We start from the raw sequence: 13,101 nt of genomic DNA, 5'->3' as shown, positions 1-13,101 counted from the left end.
GCTTCCGGTGTTCGGTTTCGTTAACCGAAGCCACGCAAATATCGTCTATGTAGACGAAAACGACATCCAAATTCATGAACAGCTTGTTCATGAACCTTTGGAATGTTTGAGAAGCATTTCTGAGACCGAATGTCATGACGTTAAATTCATATAGGCCAAATGGGGTGATTATGGCCGTTTTTTCCTTGTCAGCCCTATCAATTGGAATTTGGTTGTAAGCACTAACCAAATCAATGATCGAGAAAATTTTGCATCCAGCAAACTTTTGTGTAAAGTCATGGATATGAGGCAAGGGATAGCGATCTGGTACTGTAATGGCATTGAGACGCCGATAGTCACCGCAGAATCGCCAGCGCCCATCTTTTTTGGGAACCATGTGTAATGGACTTGCCCATGCACTTTTGCTTGGACTGCAGATGCCAGCATTGAGCATTTCTTCGAATTCTGTTTTGGCAATTTTAAGTCGCTCCGGGTTGAGACGACGTGCTGCCGAAAATATGGGCTGACCCGTGGTAATGATTTGATGAGTAATGTCATGAGATGGGACTAAATCCGTATTGCCAAAAATCGGTGGAAGCGTCAGAGCTTTGAATTCGCTAATGAGATCAGCCATATTGTTATTCCCGACATTGATGGTGGATAAACGTTCATATGGAGTCATAATGGAATTGCATTTAACCACCAGATGGGTTTTTTCGTCAATAATTTTGCGCTTTTTGACATCAATAATGAGACCGTAGTAATTTAAAAAATGTATGCCGATGATTGGCTTATCTACATCGGCAATTATGAATGGCCACGTGAAATTGCGCCTGAGACCAATGTTCAGGCTAAGCTGATGTTGACTGAAAGTCTTAATGGGAGTGCCGTTTGCGGCAAATAAACGATATAAGGACGGGCCGGCCGATTTGTTACCGAAAATACGCGGTAGAATTGAGATATCGGAGCCGGTGTCAATGAGAAAACTCCTGCAGGTGTTTTTGTCCGTAATGAACAATCGACGACTGGTCATGACTTCCGCTTCGTCTGTCGTCCCTAAGGAAGCGGCTTTTAGTTTTCCGGCCTTTTTATCATTAAATTTGCACGGGGGAACGCATTTGAGTGCTGCGCCACCGAACTTGTAGTGGTATCGGCAAAACGGTTTGGCATTACCGTTGTCGCCGGAGCTTGACCGTGCATTCTGGTTGTTGCCACTTCGTGATCGTGACCGTGAACGATCACCGGGGGTGGTCAACTGGGTTGCCAAATTAGCAACTGCCTGTGTCAAAGCTTTAATATTGTTGAGGATTTCCTCAAATTGTTCATTTTTATGTGGTGTACTGGCACCAGCTTTCACTGCCATGACTTGTGAGGATGTGGATTCAACAAAGTCCATGATCGTATCGGCGCGTTTGGCGCATATGTCTAAATCTTCATCACCAATTATTAAGCAAGCTCGAAGTGTAGCAGGCAATCTTTCAATCCACCAGCTTTTTAAAATTGTTTCCGAAACTGAGCTTCCGGCCAGGTCACGCATGTGGCGCAAAAGCTGAGATGGTTTACGGTCACCAAGCTCAACGTCATTAAGTAACTTTTGAATTTTTTTCGATTCGGAGTCCGCGAATTCCGCGATAATTCTATTTTTGAGACACTCGTATTTGTCCGTTTCAGGAGGATTGCGAAGAAAATCACTGACCAGTTCGAGAATTTGCGCGTCTAATGCGCCGACCACGTGGTCGTATTTTGTATCATCGCGAGAAATGTTAGCGCGTCGAAAAGACGTCTCTATTTGAATGAAAAATATATGAGGGCTACTTTTCAAGAAAACGGGTGGTTTAACCGCAATATGACTACTTTGTAAAGGCTGATCGGTGAAGGTACTCACATTTTCGCGAAATTCTTGTTGTAGTTGCCGTTGAGAGGCTCCTGATGAGGTTCCAGGTGTGTAGTCTCCTTGGATCATTCTGGTAAATATTGATTGTAGGTTCCCTTGAGTGGCTTCCAAAACCTCGATTGGTATTTGCTCTCTTGGCCGTACATAGGGCTTCTCGTTGTTTGATGATATTCTCATTCGAAAAAATGTTGCATCCAAAATGTTGTATTTGCGCGTTGAATTACGTTTTAAAGTTGCATTAATAGTACAATTGTTTGTATGGTTGCATAGAATTGTGAGTTAAATGCGGAAGGTAATTCCTTCTACCGCGTTGCATCAATAAAAACTCCTTTTAAATGTTTGCGTTAAATTTCGTCGTTAAGTTCCGAAGTTTGGTGTAGTACCACAAGCGTTGGTTACACGTGGTGGAATGTGCGGTTATGTTAGTATGCCGGTGCAGGTGAAATTTAGGTTATGGTCGATGCACGCTCGCCGTATTAGAAATGTCCACAATTTTCTCGGAAAACACTTTTTTATGAAAATGTTCTTTGTTCGGGGTCACCAATTTGGATTTTTTCAAGGAATATTTTTATTTATTATTATAGGCCAATTTTAAGTGTATGTACATGCAAATATTTATTATACAATCAAATATAATATTAATAAATGATAGAAATGTCTCTTTTAGCTGCGAAGGATAAATAGCACCAATCAAACAACCAACTGCTATCGAATACAATCAAACTTCCACTAACTCTATCAACCTGCACGAACGCGAGGAACAAAAATACTAAAGCGACGTATACACGCTGCCTTTTTGTATCAACAATCCCTACGACCAGCACACACGCTGCGATTGTTGTATCAACGCGTTGTACAGTGCGTACATGCAATTACAGGCAGTGCCCCACAGTTTGAAAAGTAGTGTTGAAATGCCGCCATTCGTTTAATAAGATCATTGAGACCTTTCGTAAACACATTGTCAGCCTTCCAGGCAACATAGAGGTTAAGTGCACAGCTTTGCTTGATCATCGCTAAGTGATGAATCTTCCTTAATCCTTAAAATTTGTAATTAGTGAAATATACTCCGCTATTCGGAAAAGAAGTTGTCGAAGACGATGCCCCTTATTAATAGTATCACATAAAGAATGCATGTATTAGTTTAAAGTTAATAAAAATTGAATCGATTAGAATACCATTTATGTAATTAAATATATTTAGTATAATGTATGTATCTTTCATTTCACTCGAAGAACGACTAAGGGCCAATTTCTCCATGTCTTAATAATACTAATATATGTATTACATATCTACGACTGCAATCGACAAATGGCCGCTGTTGTTTAGATAAGTGATGGCAGCTAATGCCATATACTATACAGAATTAGAGATCGAATATGTAAAAAAAATGTATGGGATAGTTTAAGACATACATAGCTACATAGACAAGACTTTCTATATACGTTGAGAAATTAACCCTAAAAGGATTTTAAATAATAAGCGTATATACAATACATAATTTTACTTAAATTGACTATTTAAATAAATTAAACAAATCAAATGTAATACTGAAAATACTGATAAATTTTCTTCATAATTACCGTTTTCAAAGTAAAATTTATGAAAGTCAATTCCTTCGACAAGATTGCCTAAAGCTTCGGGCTCAAATGCTGTTAAATGGGGGTCACAAATTTTTCTGAAAAATGTAATATTTAATATAAGTAAATTAATAAATATTTGTGTATTCAAAAATCTATTTACTACAACAATTTTCTTAGTAGTCTATATTCATGATATTCATAAATTACACAGGCCTGCGAAATTTAACTTTTTTCAGTTTCTAGAATGGCTGTACTTGTTTCTTGTACAATAGTTTTTTATGCGCTGAAAACGAATCTGACCTTCAAAATGCTCCATCACGTCAGGATTTTTGGTAAATGAAGCCTAAAAGGTCAAAAAATGGCCATTTTAGCCATTTTTGATAATTTTTTTTGGGATAGAAAATAGACGTTACACCCAACGTATACGTAACTGAAACTGTTAATTTCAAAATGTCATAACTTTTTTTTAAAAAATCGTACAATAATTTAAAAAAATGGGTTTTAAAGCTAAAGAGTTGTACTATGCAATCTTTTCGTCGAAAATTGAAAAAAAAAACTTTCTATCCCAAAAAAAATTATCAAAAATGGCTAAAATGGCCATTTTTTGACCTTTTAGGCTTCATTTACCAAAAATCCTGACGTGATGGAGCATTTTGAAGGTCAGATTCGTTTTCAGCGCATAAAAAACTACAAGAAACAAGTACAGCTATTCTAGAAACTCACCCTCGCAGGACTGTGTTATAGATTCTATAATTTAAGAAACTATAATAGAATGAAAAAAAGGCGCCCTATATTTCGCTTGCATCCAATACAATCAGGCCCGACGAGAGGGGGTGGGATCGGGGACTTTTTACCCCGGGCCCGGAGTTCTCAGAGGGGCCCGGACTCGAGAGTAATTCCGAATAATATGAATTAGACATAATTGGAAAGCGCCCGCATTTGCAATTTTCATCCGGGGCCCGGGTAGGCAGTCCACGGCCCTGAATACAATAATGAAAGAATACAAGATTGTGCCGTCGCAACAGCTGTGACGTCAGTGCAGAAAACAAACATATAAAAATAAGAATAAGTGGAAAGTTAAAAATGATATAATGAATACTGCACACACACATTTGCACACAAACGTTTGATTATTTTCTGTACTGACGTCACTCAATTGACAAATTAGCCAAGTATAAAGTAGCGTTTTTCCGAAAGCGCCACGTTCTATATATAAGAGAGGAGAAGTGCAGCCTTTCCATGTTGCCTTTGGCGCAAAGCCCAACGCCGGAATCAGTTTTTATAGCATTTAGTAAATGTTCTAAAATGTTGTGCACTATACGATACACTTCGGCTCAAATTCCATTATGATGACGCGTGAGGAACTTGTCCCGATCACTCCTAAAACCAATGTAAACTGATCAAAAACTGTAGATGGTACCTGATATTTACTGTATTGAGATCTTCCAATTCATTGAAGAATTTTCTACTAAGAACGTCAAATCTTCATCTGAACAGAAACGACACTGGCAGAGCTGAAAGCTATCCACCGCCCACCCTACCCTTGAGCTTTGACCCATCCGTGTTTACATGAGTAAGCTAGCATGTCTTACAAGGTTTCATTTTCAGGATAGGAGTGTCGTGTACTTTGTTGTGGTAATTGCAGGCGAAGGTTTATAATTCACCAGTCCGGAAAGCTCTGAAATAATGGTTAGGATCCTAACGTGACCGTAGCCAGCATTTGATCCCTTTCTTCCACACTATGTCTTATTGCCCCGCTTCTAGTGGCCTGTTTTCCTTCAGGTCTATAGTAGAGAAGAAGTTACAAAAAGTACTGCTGCGTGGGGCCATGGAAGCAAAGGACGTCAATGGAAATGAGTATGTGTTCCAACGGGAAGCTGACAATCATTGACTAAATTGAAAAAGGAGAAGAATCCAGGACCATCACACGGAACATACATGTATGTAATAATGGCTACAATATCACAAATGTCGCCGCAAATATCATCGGAAATGTCACCGCAGATTTCGAAAATCTAGTCACAAATTTTATCGCAAATTTCATAAATGTTAGCAGAGCTGTCGTCGAAGATACATGCGCAGCTGGAAAGGCATGATGTCAACATATCTAAGTTAGAAGCAGAGAAGACACATAGAACGTCACAACTCGAAACAATTGAGGCTGAAGTAGATGCAGTGAAAACTCGCCTGTAATAATTACAATTGAATCCTCCAAATTTTTCAACCAGTGGTCCCAAATTAAAGGCTGCAGATAAAGTCGGCTGGTTCTCTGACTCAACGGTTCCGCCGCCGAAGTACTGCAGGCAATTCGCGAAGCCAATCGGGGTGACTATGAAAGTCTGATGTCAGTTATAGAGAGACGTTACGGGAAGCCCACAGGCAACAGTTCTCCAGATGGACGAATGATACCTTGCAGCATACACAACACTGAGGGGACGTTTGCTGAAAGAGTGTCTTTTGCACTGATACAGGAAACAGCAGCTCTGTTGAGAATGCCAGTGCACAAAGTCCATCAGGTTGAAGATGAAGAATACCTCGCTGGAAGAAACAGTTAGTAGAGTAATAGGATTGTTTTCTTCCCAAAAACATGACTTAGCAGTTCAGGTATTAGAACTGAGCTAAAACGGGCCATATTGGCCGTGTTTGCAGTATACTAAACAGCCAATGGTGATCATTGCGTGTGGTTACTTTGAAAATTGGTTGTGTTTCATAGGGCTCTCGGTTCTAGCACCCTCAACGGTCAGTAGAAGTAAAGGTTTATACCTGCAATTGAACATGGTGAATAGTGCGAAAGTGTAGGGAACCGTTTGGCCAAAGAACGTTCACGTTACCTGAGACTGATTAAGTAAGTAGGTGTTTAAAAAGTCTCAAAAATAAACAAAAAATCAGAAATTCAGCGATCCATATTTTTTAGTGTGTATCCAGATTATCTTCCACATTAAAAGAAAATGTCTCGGCTAAACTGAAGGTGGCACGCAGTACCAGGTGGAACAGCTTCTGCAAAAATGGAAATAAGTTCTAGTTAAACTCATGTAGAGTTGCCTGATCTCCCATCGGGCGCGTCCCAGGTGATGGATAGGGAAGCCCTGGCATCATAATAGTAGCCTTCCCAGCTGGGTTATGTTCCAACACTTGTGTGATGACTGAAAGTTGGCATAGAATCAGGTTGCCATCCGCGAACCAAACTGGCTAGGGAGGAGTCCCGAACAAAAACCGAAAAGATAATGTAAAACGATGAATTAATTACTCCAGGTGGAACATACATAATTGGCAATCCACCCGCTTTGGCGGCAGGGGTATGGATTCTGGAGGCCTCAACCATTACCCAAGTCTCTCAACTCTACAAGCGAGAGCTCATCCTGGAGGAGACGGGGGTTGCTATCGCAATATCCTCTTCCTCAGAGACTGAAACACATTTCCCAGTTTCAGAGGGCCTGAGTTGTGAGACTATTTCGGTGGCGGCACGACCTCCAACGAAGCCGGGAAATCGAAGAGCGTGGCAAGAAGGGAAAGAAGAAAGCGGAGGGCAACGCTCATGCGGGAGAAATCCTCATCCGGCTCTGTCGGCCCTTCTGCGTCTGTGTTTTCCAAAAGGCCTCGGTCGGCGGAAGTGACACCCACAGAACCCACCGGGTCCTCGGCGGGCACTGGCGCTTCAAAATGGTCTCGCTGTCGACGTAAACGGAGGGTGACGATGGCTGAAAGCAGCACACTTCCCTGTCTTGAAGCTGATGCTGATATCCGCGCCACGAATCCCCACGGTACAAGCGTGATATCGACGCCAGTCAAATGCGAAAATTTCGTTAGCGGAGGATAGCGAGCTGGATTTTCGCCCGAGCATATCCAAGGACGTAGCCAAGCCCTCCTATAGGTCCACGACCTGAGGCTGTGATCGGAAAACTAGGGCCTGACCATCAGCTGACTGCTGCAGAGATTAAATACTCCAAAAGCCGGCTGATTCGTTGGGTTGTTGCCTCCGGTTGCAGTCTGGGTATTGTTCTCTGCTGCGCTGCTAATGCCCAGCATACAATCTGGGGCAGCAGCAAATGCAATGAGCAGAGTTCTCGGCTTCCTCTTGCCCAAACATACACAACAAGGGCAGACAGCTTAGGTTTTCTACTACTAGAAGATAGGAGGTGATTGATCTCACCTTATCAAATTCAAAATTTGGGTGGTCAATCAGGAACTGCGGAGTCCTTGCCGAAGATTCGTGCTCGGAGCATAGGTATATTGAGTTTCAGTATGGCGAGGAGACACAAATGCCATTGCCCACCAGAAACCCCAGAAAAACAGACTGGCAGAAGTTTAGGGCGGCGTTTCGGGGCTTTGAGGTGACGCCACCAAGACTTCGGAAAGAACAGGGGAATTCAGGTGGCAGTTGAAGAACCCACGCTGCCTTAGTTGAATGTTTTGAGTCAGCCTGTCCAATTTGAACTCTCCTTGATCGGACTCCCGTTCCGTGCTGGAGCCGAGAACTTCTAAACCGGGCCCTCATGACTAATCTTGCTGAGGACTGGGAGCAATACCGTCATCTTCAGAGGAAATAGAAGAAGTTAATTTCGTCGTTAATTCTTTTAGGGAATTCTGCGGCGGTATTGAATCTCTAAGTGGCAGGGCGAAATTGGCTAGGATCCTGAAAGGGAATCCAACCGCAAAGGTAGGGTCACCGAGGAAATCTGATGGCTCCTTCACGGAGAAGCAAAGTCAGACATTCAGCTTGCTGATGGACTCTCACTTTCCAGGTAATCAGATAAGCATTGGCCGGCAACAGCCCATAGCGAAAGAGGCTGCTGTCAGAGCTGCTACACTTTCTCGGCGGGACGGGTACGTTGCCACATCTGTGGTGAATGAAGTTGTCATTCGATTTGCCATCGAGTCTTTTGACTGCTACAAGTCCCCGGGTCAGATGGCATTTATCGTGCCATACTGAATGAAGGCATAGAGTCATTGACTGCAGTCCTGAAGAAAATCTTCACTGCATGCCTGGCACTGGCTTTTATACCACGCTCGTGGAAGATGGTGAGGGTCGATTTCATCAATAAGGTTGGGAGGGATGACTACATCAGCTCCAAAAGCTTTAGACCTATCAGCATGACCTCTTTCATGCTGAAAAGTCTCGAAGGGCTAGTGGAGTTGCATATGCGTCCGAGGTCGCTGAAGGTTCACCCACTCTCTCCATTACAGCATGCCTATCAAAGCGGAAAATCTTGCGAGTCGGAACTGCAAAACCTTGTTGCTAGGATAGAGTAGGCCATTGACAGGAGGGACTACGCTATGGGAGGCTTTTGATAATGCCTCTTTTGACAGTATGGGCAGCTCTGCCAGTAGACATAGTGTAGACCGGGTGCTGGTGAATTGGATTCGTTCAATGCAAGCCCAAAGAATCGTCGCGATGAGGGCGGAGGAGGATCTCCTGGTGTCGCCCGGGGTTAATAGAGGCTGCCCACAAGGTGGTGTGCTGTGCCCATTGCTCTGGTGCATGGTGATCGATCCTCTACTCACCACCTTAAATGATGCGGGAGTCTACACACAAACATATTCGGACGACGTTGCCTGTTTGCTAACGGACCCTTCGCGTATGAACATCTGTAGAAAAGTACAGAAAATTCTGGATATGATTGACACTTGGTGCTGTGCAAATGGGCTAACGGCAAACCCCACCAAAACTCGTATTGTTCTCTTCACCAGAAGGAGGAAGCTTGATGGACTCGTTCTGTCTAAGCTAAAAGGAGTCACAATCCAGCTATCCAAAGAAATCAAATACCTTGGAGTAATCCTCGATAGTAAACTTCTTTGGAAGTCACACGTTGAAACTAAGACATCCAAAGCACTGACAGCATTTTGGCAGTGCAAACTTGTGTTTGGGAAAACGTGGGGTCTTTCTCCTAGCAAAATCCTATGGATCTACACGGCTATGATAAGTCCTATTATCACCTATGCATCAGTGGTTTGAATGAGTAGACTCTCTCTCGTGGGAGTCAGGAGGGCCTTATCGAGACTACAACGCACTGTGGCCATCTGTTGCACCGGAGCTTTCCGACTACTTCAGGCTGGGCATTAGATGTTCTGATTGGTTTGCCACCACTTGATGCTTTCATCCAAGGAGAGGCCTTGAAGGCCATCTTCAGGCTGAAACACACAGGGAACTGGTACGGCCCCTGTCCGGCATTGGAAAACAGAGAAGGCATGGACTTCGATCCAACGATTCTTTCCATGCCCTTTGACTCCATGCCATCACGAGTTGTACTTGAAAAAAGATACAGTGTAGTGCTGCCAGAGGATCAGTTCTGGTCAAACTCTGAAAATGAGCCCTACCAGATTCGATCGCTATGGAAGACATACGGCGGTACGCAAATAGCAATCGCTTCACTACCTTCTGAGACGGCCTAAACAATATTATTATTATACAACCTAGACGCTGCTTGAAATGTCTACACTTTCGACATATATACAGGAATTGTACGAGCGGAACCAACCTCAAAGGCGTGTGCTTTAAATGCGGAGGAGAAGTGGACATAGCGAGAATATCCACAAGTGATCCGAAGTGTCTTTTATACGTAGAAAGACGAACCAACCACACTGATCACGTTACCGGCGGTAGTAAACGCCTGGTATTTGAAGTAGCGCTCCAAAAGATAAGACAGCTATGAGATTTCTACAACTCAATCTCAATCACTGCGGACTAAAGGTTGATGTAGCCACACTAAGCAAGACCAAGAGGACGCAAGACGTTTGCGAAAAGACTGCAATACGGTCCCGCGGACAACATTCCTTACACCTAGGGAACGTGGTAAAAAAATAGGTTTGTTATATTTTTATACAGGGTGGGCCATGTAAAATTTGCTTTTTGAATCGGCTATAAAAAAAAAACTAATCAATATTTTTTTAAACTTTTTATTTTATTGTCATTTATGAATGAAAAATAATATCGTTCAAATGACTGCCACGACTGGCTTTACAGTAGGCCATTCGATCAACCCAATTTTTAAGCACATTTTTGATTGTTTCGTGTTTTAAAGCATCAATCGTCTCTGGATGGTTCGCATAGCATTTGTCCTTAACGGCTCCCCACAAAAAATATTCCGAGGGGGCCAATTGATATCGGAATTTCGGCTGATTATTCGGAATTCAAAAACGGTAGCCAAAAGTTCGAGTGTAACTTTGGCAGTGTGATAAGTTGCACCGTCCTGTTGAAACCAAATGTCGTCCATGTCATCCTCTTCAATTTTTGGAAACCACTCGTTGAGCATGTCACGGTAACGCTCGCCATTTACTGTAACCGCGGCTCCTCGCTCATTTTCGAAAAAAAATGGCCCGATGATGCCGCCAGGCAAAAAACTGCACCAAACAGAGACTCGTTGTGGATGCATTTGCTTCTCTACAGTAACGTGTGGATTTTCTGAGCCCCAAATCCGACAATTTTGCTTATTGACGTAGCCACCGATGTGAAAATCAGAAAAGAAGAAGAAGACTCACCACTTTGGAAATAGGTTTTCAATATTTCCCACTTTTGTTCAAGCGTATAGCATCCTATTTCGTAAATGTCAAACCTTTAAGTAAATTATGAACACATTTAACGTCATTTCTCAAAAAAATAGGTGGTTCAAAAAGCAAACGCTATATGTCCCACCCTGTATATAGTTGCTACATACCTCCAAGCACCCCTATAGACCAGGGCAGAGCACTCCCTGAAGCATTTGCATGCCTGGATATTATTTTACTGAGCACCAGCGATGATCACACAGTGATCACTTAGCAATAATAAGCGATATTCATTGTAAGGAATTCAAACTTAAAACAAAAACCAACTGAGTTTAAAGCACCGTGGTTCGAGAACCAGCACCTTTAATCCTGGTAGATTTAATGAAATGTTGCCGTGTTGCCATGCTCTTATGTGTGATATTTTTAGAGCTTGCGATGCGTCAATGTCTCGCACGATGACAACAAACCAACACGTTCCTGTCTTTTGGAGGAACGAGAGCATATATTATTTGTGAAAAGAATACATTAAGGCTCGATGGAGCTTCCAACGAGCAAGAGGCAGACTAATTTCTTAAAAGCCCGAATCACTTAGAAAGCTGCGCAACATTACCTCAAAACACCAATTAAAGAACGTAAGCATCAAAGCTTGGCGAGCTTGGCGAAAACTGCTGAAAACAATCCTTGGGAGACAGCATACAAGGTGGTGACCAAGAAGCTGTCGCTAAGAAATCAATACCAACATGCCCGATCTTCTTGCATGAAGTGGTGAACACACTTTTTCCGAAACAAGGTTCGAGATCCACCGCATATAAATTTCCGCGAATCACTGCAGATGAGGTTCTTCAAGCCACAAAGAGGCTAAAAGATCACAAGTCTCTTGGCCCAGGGGGGGTGCCTAATCAGGTACATAAACTGTCATTGGCCCAGGCAACATCGAGGTTCCTTCATATATTTAATATTTGCTTTGCGGAACAAACGTTGTCATTAATATGGAAGCGACAAATGGTGCTTTTACTCAAGCCCGAGAAGTCATTCACGGAACCGTCCAGCTTTAAACCAATCTGCCTACTCGATTCTGCAGGTAAATTACTGGAACAAATAATTTATAAATCTGGGAAGAGGAATCTTATCGGCCGATAACTCGCCTTTCCCAGTAGTAAAGACACTTGAAGCCCTCCTACTCCCACTCTTCACGCAACACCTGGCCCCAGCCACACATCAGCATGGCTTCCGACGCGTGCATAGTACCACCCCAACACTCACCGTCATAAACGCCCACATAAAAGATGTTCCGCAGGGTGGTGTCCTTTCCCCTTGCTGTTCAACTTCTATATATCAAAGCTCCCCCAACCTCCAGAAAGAGCTCCCTGGTCTCATACGCTGATGACTGCACAACTGCCTGTGTTCCAAAGTGAACAACTACCTCACCGACCTTTCTCGCTTTTTCACTGCGAGGAATCTCCAATCGTCCCCCACAACGTCCACGGCGACCCTCTTTACCACCTGGACAAAAGAGGTCAAACTGCAATTCAAGGTAAAAGTCGATGATACACCAATTCCGACTGTTAACATTCCAAAAATTTTGGGTGTAACCTTTGAAAGTTTGCTGTCCTTCTCTGCGCACACAGCCGCTATTGCCATTAAAATCCAATATCCCAACAAGGTTCTGAAATCGCTTGCCGGTAGTATTTGGGGCAAAGAGAAAGGAATGTTGCTATCGACATGTAAGGCCGATCAGTTCTAAACTACCACATGCTGCGCCTGTCTGGTCTCTTGGAACTAGTGACACGCAGTAGATAAAACTTCAGACCTGCCAAAACACTGCTATTCCAACAGTGACGGGTTGTCTCCTGATGTTCCCTCTTCAATACCTTCACAACGAGACACAAATGCTCGCAGTGAAGAAGCACAATAAATTACCCAGGAAACAGTTTTTACTTGGATGCCATCGCAGGTTTCACCCTTGCAGACATCTGCTTGAGCCTGAGGCGTCTCCCAGGCATGTCAGGAGACACTTGCTCCATTACGCGGACAAGATCCAGGACAAAACAGACCGACAGCTACTGGATCGGACAGTGTACATACAGACCATCAACGACATTCATAGGGAGACCCTTACCACCTTCTTAAACTCCCGACCTCCGAATGACGTCATTGGAGTCCAAC

At 43.1% G+C, this 13,101-nt stretch overlaps 1 protein-coding gene across 1 annotated transcript in view; it reads right to left on the bottom strand.

The window, feature by feature from the left end:
- LOC128870191 (calcium/calmodulin-dependent protein kinase type II alpha chain-like) overlaps positions 1-13,101 on the bottom strand; it is a gene marked incomplete at its 5' end in the record, with an annotated part of 137,251 nt that overhangs the window by 85,956 nt on the left and 38,194 nt on the right. The window contains one exon of the mRNA XM_054112785.1: positions 3,454-3,548. Within this exon, the coding sequence (XP_053968760.1) occupies positions 3,454-3,548 (95 nt within the window). The remainder of the gene's footprint in view (positions 1-3,453; positions 3,549-13,101) is intronic.

Source organism: Anastrepha ludens, chromosome X (assembly GCF_028408465.1).
Source record: "Anastrepha ludens isolate Willacy chromosome X, idAnaLude1.1, whole genome shotgun sequence".
NCBI lineage: Eukaryota > Metazoa > Arthropoda > Insecta > Diptera > Tephritidae > Anastrepha > Anastrepha ludens.
The sequence above is the reverse complement of the archived record's forward strand: the minus strand, read 5'-3'. Positions and strand labels throughout refer to the sequence as shown.